At 43.2% G+C, this 12471-nt stretch overlaps 1 protein-coding gene across 3 annotated transcripts in view; it reads left to right on the top strand.

The window, feature by feature from the left end:
- LOC106562528 (secretogranin-3) overlaps window positions 1–12471 on the top strand; it is a 33609-nt gene continuing 21138 nt past the window's right edge. Inside the window, exons 1-6 of one of the 3 annotated variants that reach the window (XM_014127460.3) lie at window positions 2–285; window positions 378–760; window positions 1598–1653; window positions 1867–1909; window positions 4428–4667; window positions 11673–11815. In XM_014127460.3, the coding sequence (XP_013982935.2) occupies window positions 667–760; window positions 1598–1653; window positions 1867–1909; window positions 4428–4667; window positions 11673–11815 (576 nt within the window). In that variant the 5' untranslated portion in view covers window positions 2–285; window positions 378–666. Of the gene's footprint in view, window positions 761–1597; window positions 1654–1866; window positions 1910–4427; window positions 4668–11672; window positions 11816–12471 lie in introns of all 3 variants that reach the window. The other 2 variants (XM_014127461.3, XM_014127459.3) reach the window with 2 other exon arrangements.

Here is a 12471-nt window from a genome sequence, read left to right on the forward strand (position 1 = left end):
TAAAGCAGGAGATTAACTGGGGCTGAGGAACATGGAAAACATCTGAAACACAACACTGGTCTGGGCACAACCATGTTGACGTATTGTGTATGTATGGATGTATCTAATTCCAATGGGGCAAAATGGGACAGCCCACAGTAGAGATCGACTATAAAAAGCTAAGGCGTTCAGTACAGGACGCACAATCAGGGGCGGATACTCGTTTTGTTCTCCTCCTTCACGGTTTGGTCTGACCGAGAGAGAGAGATCGTGTTGTTTCGGGTAGCTACCATCGGCATACGGCAGGTGAGTTCACTACAGCTCACACGGAGTTTATAGACTACGAGCCTGGCAGTTTATCTATCTCGTGTTAATTATAGCGAGTGTCCTGGTTTCAGCACCGCAGGTCGTTAACAGCTCCACCAGCACCAGAGGAGAGCGGAGATTTGAAGAGCCCCTCCCCGCCCAAGGAACAGCCAGAGCGGGTAGAGTCCAAGCGCAGCCCTGTTGTCAGTTTCAGCACCACCAGCAGGGAAGAGCAGAGCTGTCCAAACATCCAGCAGTTTGTGACCGCTATCGTCGGCTGGATCATCCACACAACACAACACCCCCAAGACAGCTATAACCGGGAGTAATCCAGCGGAAAATAGCATACCACCACCGATTGAGTGGATATTTTATTTCAGAATGGCGTCCAAAGGAATGGGAGTACTCCTTCTGCTCGGGATTTTTGCTGTGACTGTCTCCCAGATTTCTGCTTTCCCCACACCTGCCGAGGATGGTGAGTACATGGCCTGCTGGTAGCCTACATCTGGGGTGACTGGTTTCAGTGTGAATATTTTTTGGTTCGCTAGCTCCATAGCCCACTTTTAAAGTACATTTTAACTAGGCCAGGCTATATTTAAACCCTTTTCACGTTTTAAAATATATTTAAACATTATATATAAAACAAGCTAATTCAAGTAAAAATAGAGCAGGAAATAACAAATAAACAAAGAGTTTGTGACGTTGGTCGGTTGCATGCGATGTAAGGCCGATTCCGTTCTATTTCTAACGCAGTTTATCTTTTGTTTGTTAAACCGATTATGACCCTGCTGTGTCCGGTCGGGTCGGGAGTTGGGACTCACTGTAGCCCTAGACTGTACCCTCTTTCTCATCAATAAACCACATTAACCAAAATGAAACAAAGTAAATGAAAACACTTGGCCCACATGACCAAGCAGGCATATCTTAAAAATACCCTGATGATGTTGGACCCCTCAAATTCAAGTCAGTGTCTTTCTCTGTCGTTCATAGGATAAACTTTCTTCTAACACTGATTTAAGATAGTTTTTTAAGGCTCCGATTGAAGCAGTCAGGCTAGCTGGTCCTACATTTGTTTCTACCTAAATTACACGTTTTAGATGTCTCAGATGATGTGATAGTGAATGGTGGTGGTGGTGATGATGATGATGAAGACGATGAGGATGATGATAACAATGATGATGTGGATGATGATGTTGATTATGACGATGACAATGCTGATGATGATGTTGATTATGACGATGATAATGCTGATGATGATAATAATAAAGATGATTAGTAGTATTATTATTATGTGGGTTTATTTTCCCTGCAGATAAAGCTGTAGTTTACAACAGACGACTGACTGAGGAGAGACCAATCCAGGAGCAGGTAAACTCTCTCTCTCTCTCTCTCTCTCTCTAAACTATCCACCATGCTATCTTCAGACTAATATCATGTCAAATAGACTCTGTGGAGGGGAGAGTTCTCAAACTTCAACAACAACACATCAAACCAGACTGGAGCAACAGTAAACAAACAAAGCTATTATGGTGAATATGATTAAAACAGAAATGTTTACACTGTTTATGTTATTTTCCACAGATTGCAGAGGCAGATGATGTGAAAGCAGCAGTGGAGTCTGCAGGCAAGTGGATACTTCACAGGCAATAAATCAATATTGTTATTACATACATTTGAATATGTATGTGAATAGTGTGTAAGAATAATTGTTGTTGTCTCTTGGATGTCTTCACAATATATAAGTGTTTTATCTTATTTTTTCAATGCAGTATGGTCTTGTGTTGTTCTTGTCTTTAACTGTTCTGTACTGTGTAGGGTGTCCACCCACACTACCAAGAGTTGATGAAAATGCACTTTGCTGATCAAATGTAACTTCCTTATATTATATTTTCCTTATGCCACCATGGCCTTTTTATTGCCTTTACCTCCCTTATCTCACCTCATTTGCTCACATTGTATATAGACTTATTTTTCTACTGTATTATTGACTGTATGTTTGTTTTACTCCATGTGTAACTCTGTGTTGTTGTATGTGTCGAACTGTTTTGCTTTATCTTGGCCAGGTCGCAGTTGTAAATGAGAACTTGTTCTCAAGTTGCCTACCTGGTTAAATAAAGGTGAAATAAAAATTAAAAATAAATAAATGTAAAGAAATACATTTTACCAAGACAAATATGATTATTCATGTTAGAATCGTTCAGTGGGGTCTTTCTCTAACACAGTGGTTCCCAAACTGTGGGGCGGGTAGTATTTAACATTTTGTGGTCGTCGTCTTGAAACTTATTTCCATCGGTCACAAAAGGCTAAATTAGCATGACATGAGCTGAATTCAATGTAAAAGGCTTTGATAAAAAAAAGCTTGGTATACGTGTAACCGATGTGAAATGGCTAGTTAGTTAGCGGTGGTGCGCGCTAATAGCGTTTCAATCAGTGACGTCACTTGCTCTGAGACCTGAAGTGGTTGTTCCGGCTTTTGTGGCGCGATGGGTAACGATGCTTCGTGGGTGTCAGTTGTTGATGTGTGCAGAGGGTCCCTGGTTTGAGCCCGGGTTGGGGCGAAGAGAGGGACGCGACCTACACTGTTACATACGCTCAGTGCTTCATTGACATTTCACAGAGATATCCTTGTTTTTGTGAGAAATCTTCGAAAAAGAACAATAATTTTGAATTAATATGAAAAGCGTATACTAAAATATGAAAATACTACGTCATGTCGTTATCCATCTTAGCTCTATATTATTTTATGTCCTGCAGATTGGAGAAGAAAGATGACTAGTTCAACAGTAAAGTGAGATGTCAGGTAGCCTGTAGCCTTAATTCATGCACAGAATCCAGCCTAGCTGATACGATGCCATTTTCCTGGCCTCTCTCTCTGGCCTCCATTGTTTCAGTCACCCTAATTTTAGTCCTCCTCCAAGGGTAAAAACTCGAATAACCTTTGAACGGATTATTATAGAGACATGAAGTTTGGACCATTGGTTTTCTTAGACAAGTATCTACACAGTTAACATGTAAAAAATTGTGTTTTTTATAATTGGACACCATATACATGTTTTGTGTGGACCCCAGGAAGAGTAGCTGTTTCATGTTTTGTGTGGACCCCAGGAAGAGTGGCTGTTTCATGTTTTGTGTGGACCCCAGGAAGAGTAGCTGTTTCATGTTTTGTGTGGACCCCAGGAAGAGTAGCTGTTTCATGTTTTGTGTGGACCCCAGGAAGAGTAGCTGTTTCATGTTTTGTGTGGACCCCAGAAAGAGTAGCTGTTTCATGTTTTGTGTGGACCCCAGGAAGAGTAGCTGTTTCATGTTTTGTGTGGACCCCAGGAAGAGTAGCTGTTTCATGTTTTGTGTGGACCCCAGGAAGAGTAGCTGTTTCATGTGCAACAGATACTAGGGATCATAATAAAATACACGGTTCCAAGACCACCTACTGCAGCCCATGGCTCTGGCCCCGTATTCATAAAGCACCTTAGAGTGGGAGTGCTTCTGTAGGATCAGGTCTTCTCTAAACTGCTAAACTGATCCTAGATCAGCACTCCTATTCCCAGATGTTTTATGAATATGGACCCTGAATTTCACTAGTCCTTCTGGTCTCCCATCTAGGGATTGACCAGGCCAAACCCTGCTTAGCTGCAGAGGAAAACCGGCCAGGCCCAACCCTGCTTAGCTGCAGTGGAAAGCCAACCAGGCCCAACCCTGCTTAGCTGCAGTGGAAAACCAGCCAGGCCCAACCCTGCTTAGCTGCAGTGGAAAGCCAGCCAGGCCCAACCCTGCTTAGCTGCAGTGGAAAACCAGCCAGGCCCAACCCTGCTTAGCTGCAGTGGAAAGCCAGCCAGGCCCAACCCTGCTTAGCTGCAGTGGAAAACCAGCCAGGCCCAACCCTGTTTAGCTGCAGAGGAAAGACAGCAGAGTGATACAAGGTGGTTTGGTGGCTGGCTTCTCTATCTAAAGATACACTATGGAAGTTTATTTGATGAAAACACACAAATCCTCAGTTTTAGGCATACAATTTATGGGTGAAGGTAGGTGTGCCCTTTCTGGACAATATTTCTCTCCATAGAGTGGACTAATTTTTGGCTCAAGAGGAGCACCCCCAGAGGCAGAAGCTTTGTATAGCCTCTTAAATATTTCCTTCTCCCCCTCAGACACCAAACCTGCTGTGGAGCCTAAAGAGGTGAAGGAGGCGGAACCAGAGCAAGAGAACGATGACTTCACTCTGCTCAAGTCCCTGGCCGAAGGTCAAAGGTCAAAAGAGACCAATGAGACGCCGGTCAGAGAGAGCCTGGAGGAGGAGCCTTACTTCCCAGACGAATCAGATTCCACCAAGAACCGCCGGCTAGCCGAAGACTATGACTCAACAAAGATGGAAAACGGCAAGTACCAAGGTATCTAGTTTAGTCTGTTAATACTAGAGCAAGTACCAAGGTATCTAAACTCAGCAAAAAAAGTGAAATGTCCTCTCACTGTCAACTGCATTTATTTTCAGCAAACTTAACATGTGTAAATATTTGTATGAACATAACAAAATTCAACAACTTAGACATAAACTGAACAAGTTCCACAGACATGTGACTAACAGTAATGGAATAATGTGTCCCTGAACAAAGGAGGGGTCAAAATAAAATAAAAAATAAAAAGTAACAGTCAGTATCTGGTGTGGCCATCAGCTGCATTAAGTACTGCAGTGCATCTCCTCCTCATGGACTGCACCAGATTTGCCAGTTCTTGCTGTGAGATGTTACCCCACTCTTCCACCAAGGCACCTGCAAGTTCCCGGACATTTCTGGGGGGAATGGCCCTAGCCCTCACAATCCGATCCAACAGGTCCCAGACGTGCTCAATGGGATTGAGATCCAGGCTCTTCACTGGCCATGGCAGAACACTGACATTCCTGTCTTGCAGGAAATCACGCACAGAACAAGCAGTATGGCTGTTGGCATTGTCATGCTGGAGGGTCATGTCTGGATGAGCCTGCAGGAAGGTACCACATAAGGGAGGAGGATGTCTTCCCTGTAACGCACAGCGTTGAGATTGCCTGCAGTGACAACAAGCTCAGTCCGATGATGCTGTGACACACCGCCCCAGACCATAACAGACCCTCCACCTCCAAATCGATCCCGCTCCAGAGTACAGGCCTCGGTGTAACGCTCATTCCTTCGACGATAAGCGCGAATCCGACCATCACCCCTGGTGAGACAAAACCACGACTCGTCAGTGAAGAGCACTTTTTGCCAGTTCTGTCTGGTCCAGTGACGGTGGGTGTGTGCCCATAGGCGACGTTGTTGCTGGTGATGTCTGGTGGGGACCTGCCTTACTAGAAAATAAAGGAAAGCCGCACACTCTAAGAGCTCAGATGCAAAAATGTAATAACCAACGTTTCGACAGCGAAGCTGTCTTCATCAGGGAACCTGCCTTACAACAGGCCTACAAGCCCTCAGTCCAGCCTCTCTCAGCCTTTTGCGGACAGTCTGAGCACTGATGGAGGGATTGTGCATTCCTGGTGTAACACGAGCAGTTGTGGTTGCCATCCTGTTCCTATCCCGCAGGTGTGATGTTTGGATGTACCGATCCTGTGCAGGTGTTGTTACACGTGGTCTGCCACTGCAAGGACAATCAGCTGTCCGTCCTGTCTCCCTGTAGCGCTATCTTGGGTGTCTCACAGTACGGACATTGCAATTTATTTCCCTGGCCACAACTGCAGTCCTCATGCCACCTTGCAGCATGCCTAAGGCACGTTCACGCGATGAACAGGGACCCTGGGCATCCTTCTTTTGGTGTTTTTCAGAGTCAGTAGAAAGGCCTCTTTAGTGTCCTAAGTTTTCATAACTGTGACCTTAATTGCCTACCGTAAGCTGTTAGTGTCTTAACGACCGTTCCACAGGTGCATGTTCATTAATTGTTTATGGTTCATTGAACAAGCATGGAAACAGTGTTTAAACCCTTTACATTGAAGATCTGTGAAGTTATTTGGATTTTTACGAATTATCTTTGATAGACAGGGTCCTGAAAAGGGGACATTTTTTGCTGAGTTTAGTTTAGTCTGTTTATACTACAGCAAGTACCAAGGTATCTAGTTTAGTCTGTTTATACTACTGCAAGTACCAAGGTATCTAGTTTAGTCTGTTTATACTACAGCAAGTACCAAGGTATCTAGTTTAGTCTGTTTATACTACAGCAAGTACCAAGGTATCTAGTTTAGTCTGGTTATACTACAGCAAGTACCAAGGTATCTAGTTTAGTCTGGTTATACTACAGCAAATACCAAGGTATCTAGTTTAGTCTGTTTATACTACAGCAAGTACCAAGGTATCTAGTTTAGTCTGGTTATACTACAGCAAGTACCAAGGTATCTAGTTTAGTCTGTTTATACTACAGCAAGTACCAAGGTATCTAGTTTAGTCTGTTTATACTACAGCAAGTACCAAGGTATCTAGTTTAGTCTGTTTATACTACAGCAAGTACCAAGGTATCTAGTTTAGTCTGTTTATACTACAGCAAGTACCAAGGTATCTAGTTTAGTCTGTTTATACTACAGCAAGTACCAAGGTATCTAGTTTAGTCTGGTTATACTACAGCAAGTACCAAGGTATCTAGTTTAGTCTGGTTATACTACAGCAAGTACCAAGGTATCTAGTTTAGTCTGGTTATACTACAGCAAATACCAAGGTATCTAGTTTAGTCTGGTTATATCACAGCAAGTACCAAGGTATCAAGTTTAGTCTGGTTATTTGTTATGAATGTACTATAGCAAGTATCATTAGCGCCGCAAGGTTACGCCTTTAAGCTCAGTTGACTATTAGACCATATTGGGAACCTATTAGGGGTCTTTGACTTTGTCTTCTGTCCCTAAGCAGACAGAATGTTACAATAATGGCCTCTTGGACAGACTAACCAGACAGAATGTTACAATAATGGCCTCTTGGACAGACTAACCAGACAGAATGTTACAATAATGGCCTCTTGAACAGACTAACCAGACATAATGTTACAATAATGGTCTCTTGGACAGACTAACCAGACATAATGTTACAATAATGGCCTCTTGAACAGACTAACCAGACATAATGTTACAATAATGGTCTCTTGGACAGACTAACCAGACAGAATGTTACAATAATGGCCTCTTGGACAGACTAACCAGACATAATGTTACAATAATGGCCTCTTGGACAGACTCTTGGACAGACTGCCTCTGCTGTATATAACTATGGTTGACCTATAGACCAAATCAGAATGTTTATAAATAAAGCTGTTCTGGTAGTTCCAGGTAGACAGAGTCCCTGTCTTTGTCTTTGTTCCTGTCCTGTCTGGGCCTTTTGGCTCTGAGCCTGTGTGTCTGATAGGGGTCTTCCCTGTGTCTGATCCCTCTATAGGGAGGTCAGGTCTGAGGCCCTGCGCTGCTGAGAGAGAGAGAGAGAGAGAGAGAGAGGGAGAGAGAGAGAGAGAGAGAGAGAGAGAGAGGGAGGATTATCGCTCCTCAGGCGGTCGGCTGAGACAGTGGAAGTGCTAAGGCTAAGCTACAAGCCTTAAATCCTCTTCCTCCATCGCTACAGGATACTATAGACACTTTGTACATCACAAATGGCACCCTATCCTCTATATAGTGGACTACTAGTTCACCACTAGTGCACTATATAGGGAATAGGGTGCGATTTGGGACACAGCCCCTGTCTCTTACAAACCCAGTATTTCATCTCGACCTAGTTCCAGGGAAACAGTTAACTGCTGTATTAGACTTGGGGTCAAATGTCAGGTACCATAAAGAAGAGAAGGGTCTTGTTGAAATACATATTGAATCCTTCCTTCTTCCCTTCCTTCCTCCTCCTTCCTTCCTTCCTTCCTCCCCTTCCTTCCTTCCTTCCTTCCTTCCTTCCTTCCTTCCTTCCTTCCTTCCTTCCTTCCTTCCTTCCTTCCTTCCTTCTTCCCTTCCTATGAGCCCTTGTCAAGAGTAGTGCACTATAAAGTGAATAGAGACATTACAGTCTGACACCAAGTCTCTCTCCTCTTAGGATCTGGGTCAAGATTATATTCTTGGTGTATGAAAAACATCCCCATATGGTCAGAGGGAGTTATTGAGGAGAATAATTGATTGCTTTGTGTGACATGACACATTCAATCTAACATCGCTCATATATCTTTCATTCTTTCAATATTTATGTGTGTCTGTGTGCGTGTTTGCATGACTGCCGATGTACTGTTCTGTACTGTGCTGTACTTTACTGTACTGTACTCAACTCTACTGTACTGTACTCTACTGCACTGTACTCTACTGTACTCTACTCTACTGTACTCTACTGTACTGTACTCTGCTCTACTCTACTGTACTCTACGCTACTGTACTGTACTGTACTATACTGTACTCTACTGTACTGTACTATATTGTACTGTACTATATTGTACTGTACTCAACTCTACGGCACTGTATTCTACTGTACTCTATGCTACTGTACTGTACTCCCGACTGTACTGTACTGTACTGTACTGTACTGTACTGTACTGTACTGTACTCAACTCTACTGCACTGTATTATACTGTACTGTACAGTACAGTACTGTACTCAACTCAACTGGACTGTACTCCACTGCACTGTACTGTACTGTACTGTACTCTGCTGTACTGTAATCAACTCCACTGTACTGTACTCTACAGCCCTGTACTGTATTATACTGTACTGTACTCAACTCTACTGCACTGTACTCTACTGTACTGCACCTCGTACTGTACTGTACTGTACTATACTATACTGTACTGTACTCTGCTCTACTTTACTGTACTCTACACTACCGTACTCTACTGTACTGTACTATACTGTACTGCACTGTACTGTACTATACTGTACTGTACTCAACTCTACTGCACTGAATTCTACTATACTCTATGCTACTGTACTGTACTGTACTGTACTGTACTGTACTGTACTGTACTCAACTCTTCTGCACTGTATTCTACTGTACTCTACTGTACTGTACCGTACTCTACTGTACTGTACAGTACTCTACTGTACTCTATGCTACTGTACTCTACCGTACTGTACTGTACTATACTGTACTGAACTCTACTGCAATGTATTCTACTGTACACTACTGTACTGTACTCTACTGTACTGTACTCTACTGTACTCTACTCTCCTGTACTATTATGTACTGTACTGTACTCTACTGTACTGTACTCTACTGTACTCTAGTGTACTGTACTGTATTGTACTGTAACTGATGCAAGCAGTAGAATCAGATTTAGAAAGCAGGTAAAAATACACCTTGTGGAACGGCGGGGACTGTCAAGTAACACAGACATGGGCACAGACACATGCATACACACACATGATAACATACGCACTATACACACACGTACACTTGGATTTTGTGTTGTAGATATGTGGTAGTGGAGTATAGGCCTGAGGGCACACACTTAGTGTGTTTTGAATTCTGTAATGAATGTATTATAATGTTTTTTAAATTGTATAACTGCCTTAATTCTGCCGGACCCCAGGAAGAGTATCTGCTTCCTTGGCAGCAGCTAATAGGGATCCATTATATATACAAATACAAATACTGCACTGTACTCTACTCTACTGTAGTGTACTCTACTGTACTGTACTCTAACCTACTGTACTGTAATGTACAGTACTGTACTGTACTGTACTGTACTGCTGTTGGCTCTGAAACTAAGGCACCTCATCAGTTAGACCAGATTCTCTGTAGATCAGTGTACTGTACTGTACTGTACTGTACTGTACTGTACTGTACTGCTGTTAGCTCTGAAACTAAGGCACCTCATCAGTTAGACCAGATTCTCTGTAGATCAGTGTACTGTACTGTACTGTACTGTACTGTACTGTACTGTACTGCTGTTAGCTCTGAAACTAAGGCACCTCATCAGTTAGACCAGATTCTCTGTAGATCAGTGTACTGTACTGTACTGTACTGTACTGTACTGTACTGTACTGCTGTTAGCTCTGAAACTAAGGCACCTCATCAGTTAGACCAGATTCTCTGTAGATCAGTGTACTGTACTGTACTGTACTGTACTGTACTGTACTGTACTGCTGTTAGCTCTGAAACTAAGGCACCTCATCAGTTAGACCAGATTCTCTGTAGATCAGTGTACTGTACTGTACTGTACTGTACTGTACTGTACTGTACTGCTGTTAGCTCTGAAACTAAGGCACCTCATCAGTTAGACCAGATTCTCTGTAGATCAGTGTACTGTACTGTACTGTACTGTACTGTACTGTACTGCTGTTAGCTCTGAAACTAAGGCACCTCATCAGTTAGACCAGATTCTCTGTAGATCAGTGTACTGTACTGTACTGTACTGTACTGTACTGTACTGCTGTTAGCTCTGAAACTAAGGCACCTCATCAGTTAGACCAGATTCTCTGTAGATCAGTGTACTGTACTGTACTGTACTGTACTGTACTGTACTGTACTGCTGTTAGCTCTGAAACTAAGGCACCTCATCAGTTAGACCAGATTCTCTGTAGATCAGTGTACTGTACTGTACTGTACTGTACTGTACTGTACTGTACTGCTGTTAGCTCTGAAACTAAGGCACCTCATCAGTTAGACCAGATTCTCTGTAGATCAGTGTACTGTACTGTACTGTACTGTACTGTACTGTACTGCTGTTAGCTCTGAAACTAAGGCACCTCATCAGTTAGACCAGATTCTCTGTAGATCAGCCTGGATGCACATCTTGTATTTTATCTGAAGAAAGAGAATGACATGTACTGAACTGTTATGCACATGTACTGTTGAGTGTTGAGTTATACCTAGTTTAGCTTATTATGTTGTGTATTAACACACAACACATCCTCTCTATATGTGCTCTATATGGCTCAGATATACCTCTTCTGTTATATTATTTAGAGGCAGAGGTAAGTTCTGTGATGTTAACATATGGACCATTCAGCTGAACATGGTTCAGTTATTTTCTGTTTCATTACTTGAGAGTTGTTGCTGTTGGACCATTTGCAAGGGTGTGTGTGTGTGTGTGTGTGTGTGTGTGTGTGTGTGTGTGTGTGTGTGTGTGTGTGTGTGTGTGTGTGGTGTGTGTGTGTGTGTGTGTGTGTGTGTGTGTGTGTGTGTGTGTGTGTGTGTGTGTGTGTGTGTGTGTGTGTTGGCCATCTGTCACCTGGTGTGCTAGCGCTGCATACAGCCTTAAGCCTCAGCGTTTCAGTTTGTTACATAAGAGTCATACTGGCACAGGGATAAACCTAGTGAGCAGAGAAAGATTTAAGAGAGGAGGAGAGGAGAGGAGAAAAGAGGATAGGGGAGGAGAGGAGGCTGCAGCTCATTCATAACTGACAGATCTGTGCTGCACCCAGTGGGACACACACACACAACCACACAAGTGTTGTTACATTGTCGTGTCCTTGGTTGTGATTGCAGATGACCCAGAGAGCTTCAGGCAGGTGGATGGTACCCCTCTAACGGCCGAAGACATCGTCCAGAAGATTGCTACTAAGATATACGAGGAGGATGACAGAGGGGTATTTGACAGGATCGTCTCCAAGCTGCTCAGACTGGGCCTGGTAGGTCCAGCTGTCTAGTAAAAACACAACAAAGAAATGGCTCCCAAAATCTTGTGTGATAGTCAATGTTCCTGGTCTTCCCTCAAATGGACATCAGGTTTGGGTCAATTACTTTTCAATTCAATCAATTCAAGAAGGAAACTGAAATTCCAATGTAAAACAAAAATGTCACAGGGAAGCATTGAGAAAAAAATGGTTTACTGCTTGAATTGACTGAATAAAACATTTAATGATCCCAACCCCGATGGACACTGTGCAAGTCAGGGACGGACTGGGACCATAAATCGGCCTGGGCATAGCCCATTGTTTCCCTCAAGGCCCCCATTATTAGTCAAATAATAATAATTATGCCAAAAGAAAACTCAATTTAGATGGATGAGCCCAACTGGTATTGTCCTGAGCTTCCCTATGACCAGCCTGTTTCTGGTGTTTGTGTGTAGTTGTGTGAGTCAGAGACCGTGATTAACAGTTCACAGTGGGGTTGATTCATGGAATTCCCCTCTTATAGTAAGTGATGCACTTACCTAAGAGCTTTCTCTCTCTCTCTCTCTCTCTCTCTCTCTCTCTCTCTCTCTCTCTCTCTCTCTCTCTCTCTCTCTCTCTCTCTCCCACTCTCTCCCTCTCTCTCTCTCTCTCTCTTTCCCTCGCTCTCTCTC

The sequence above is a fragment of the Salmo salar genome, chromosome 11 (genome assembly GCF_965601325.2).
Source record: "Salmo salar chromosome 11, fSalSal1, whole genome shotgun sequence".
Taxonomy (NCBI): domain Eukaryota; kingdom Metazoa; phylum Chordata; class Actinopteri; order Salmoniformes; family Salmonidae; genus Salmo; species Salmo salar.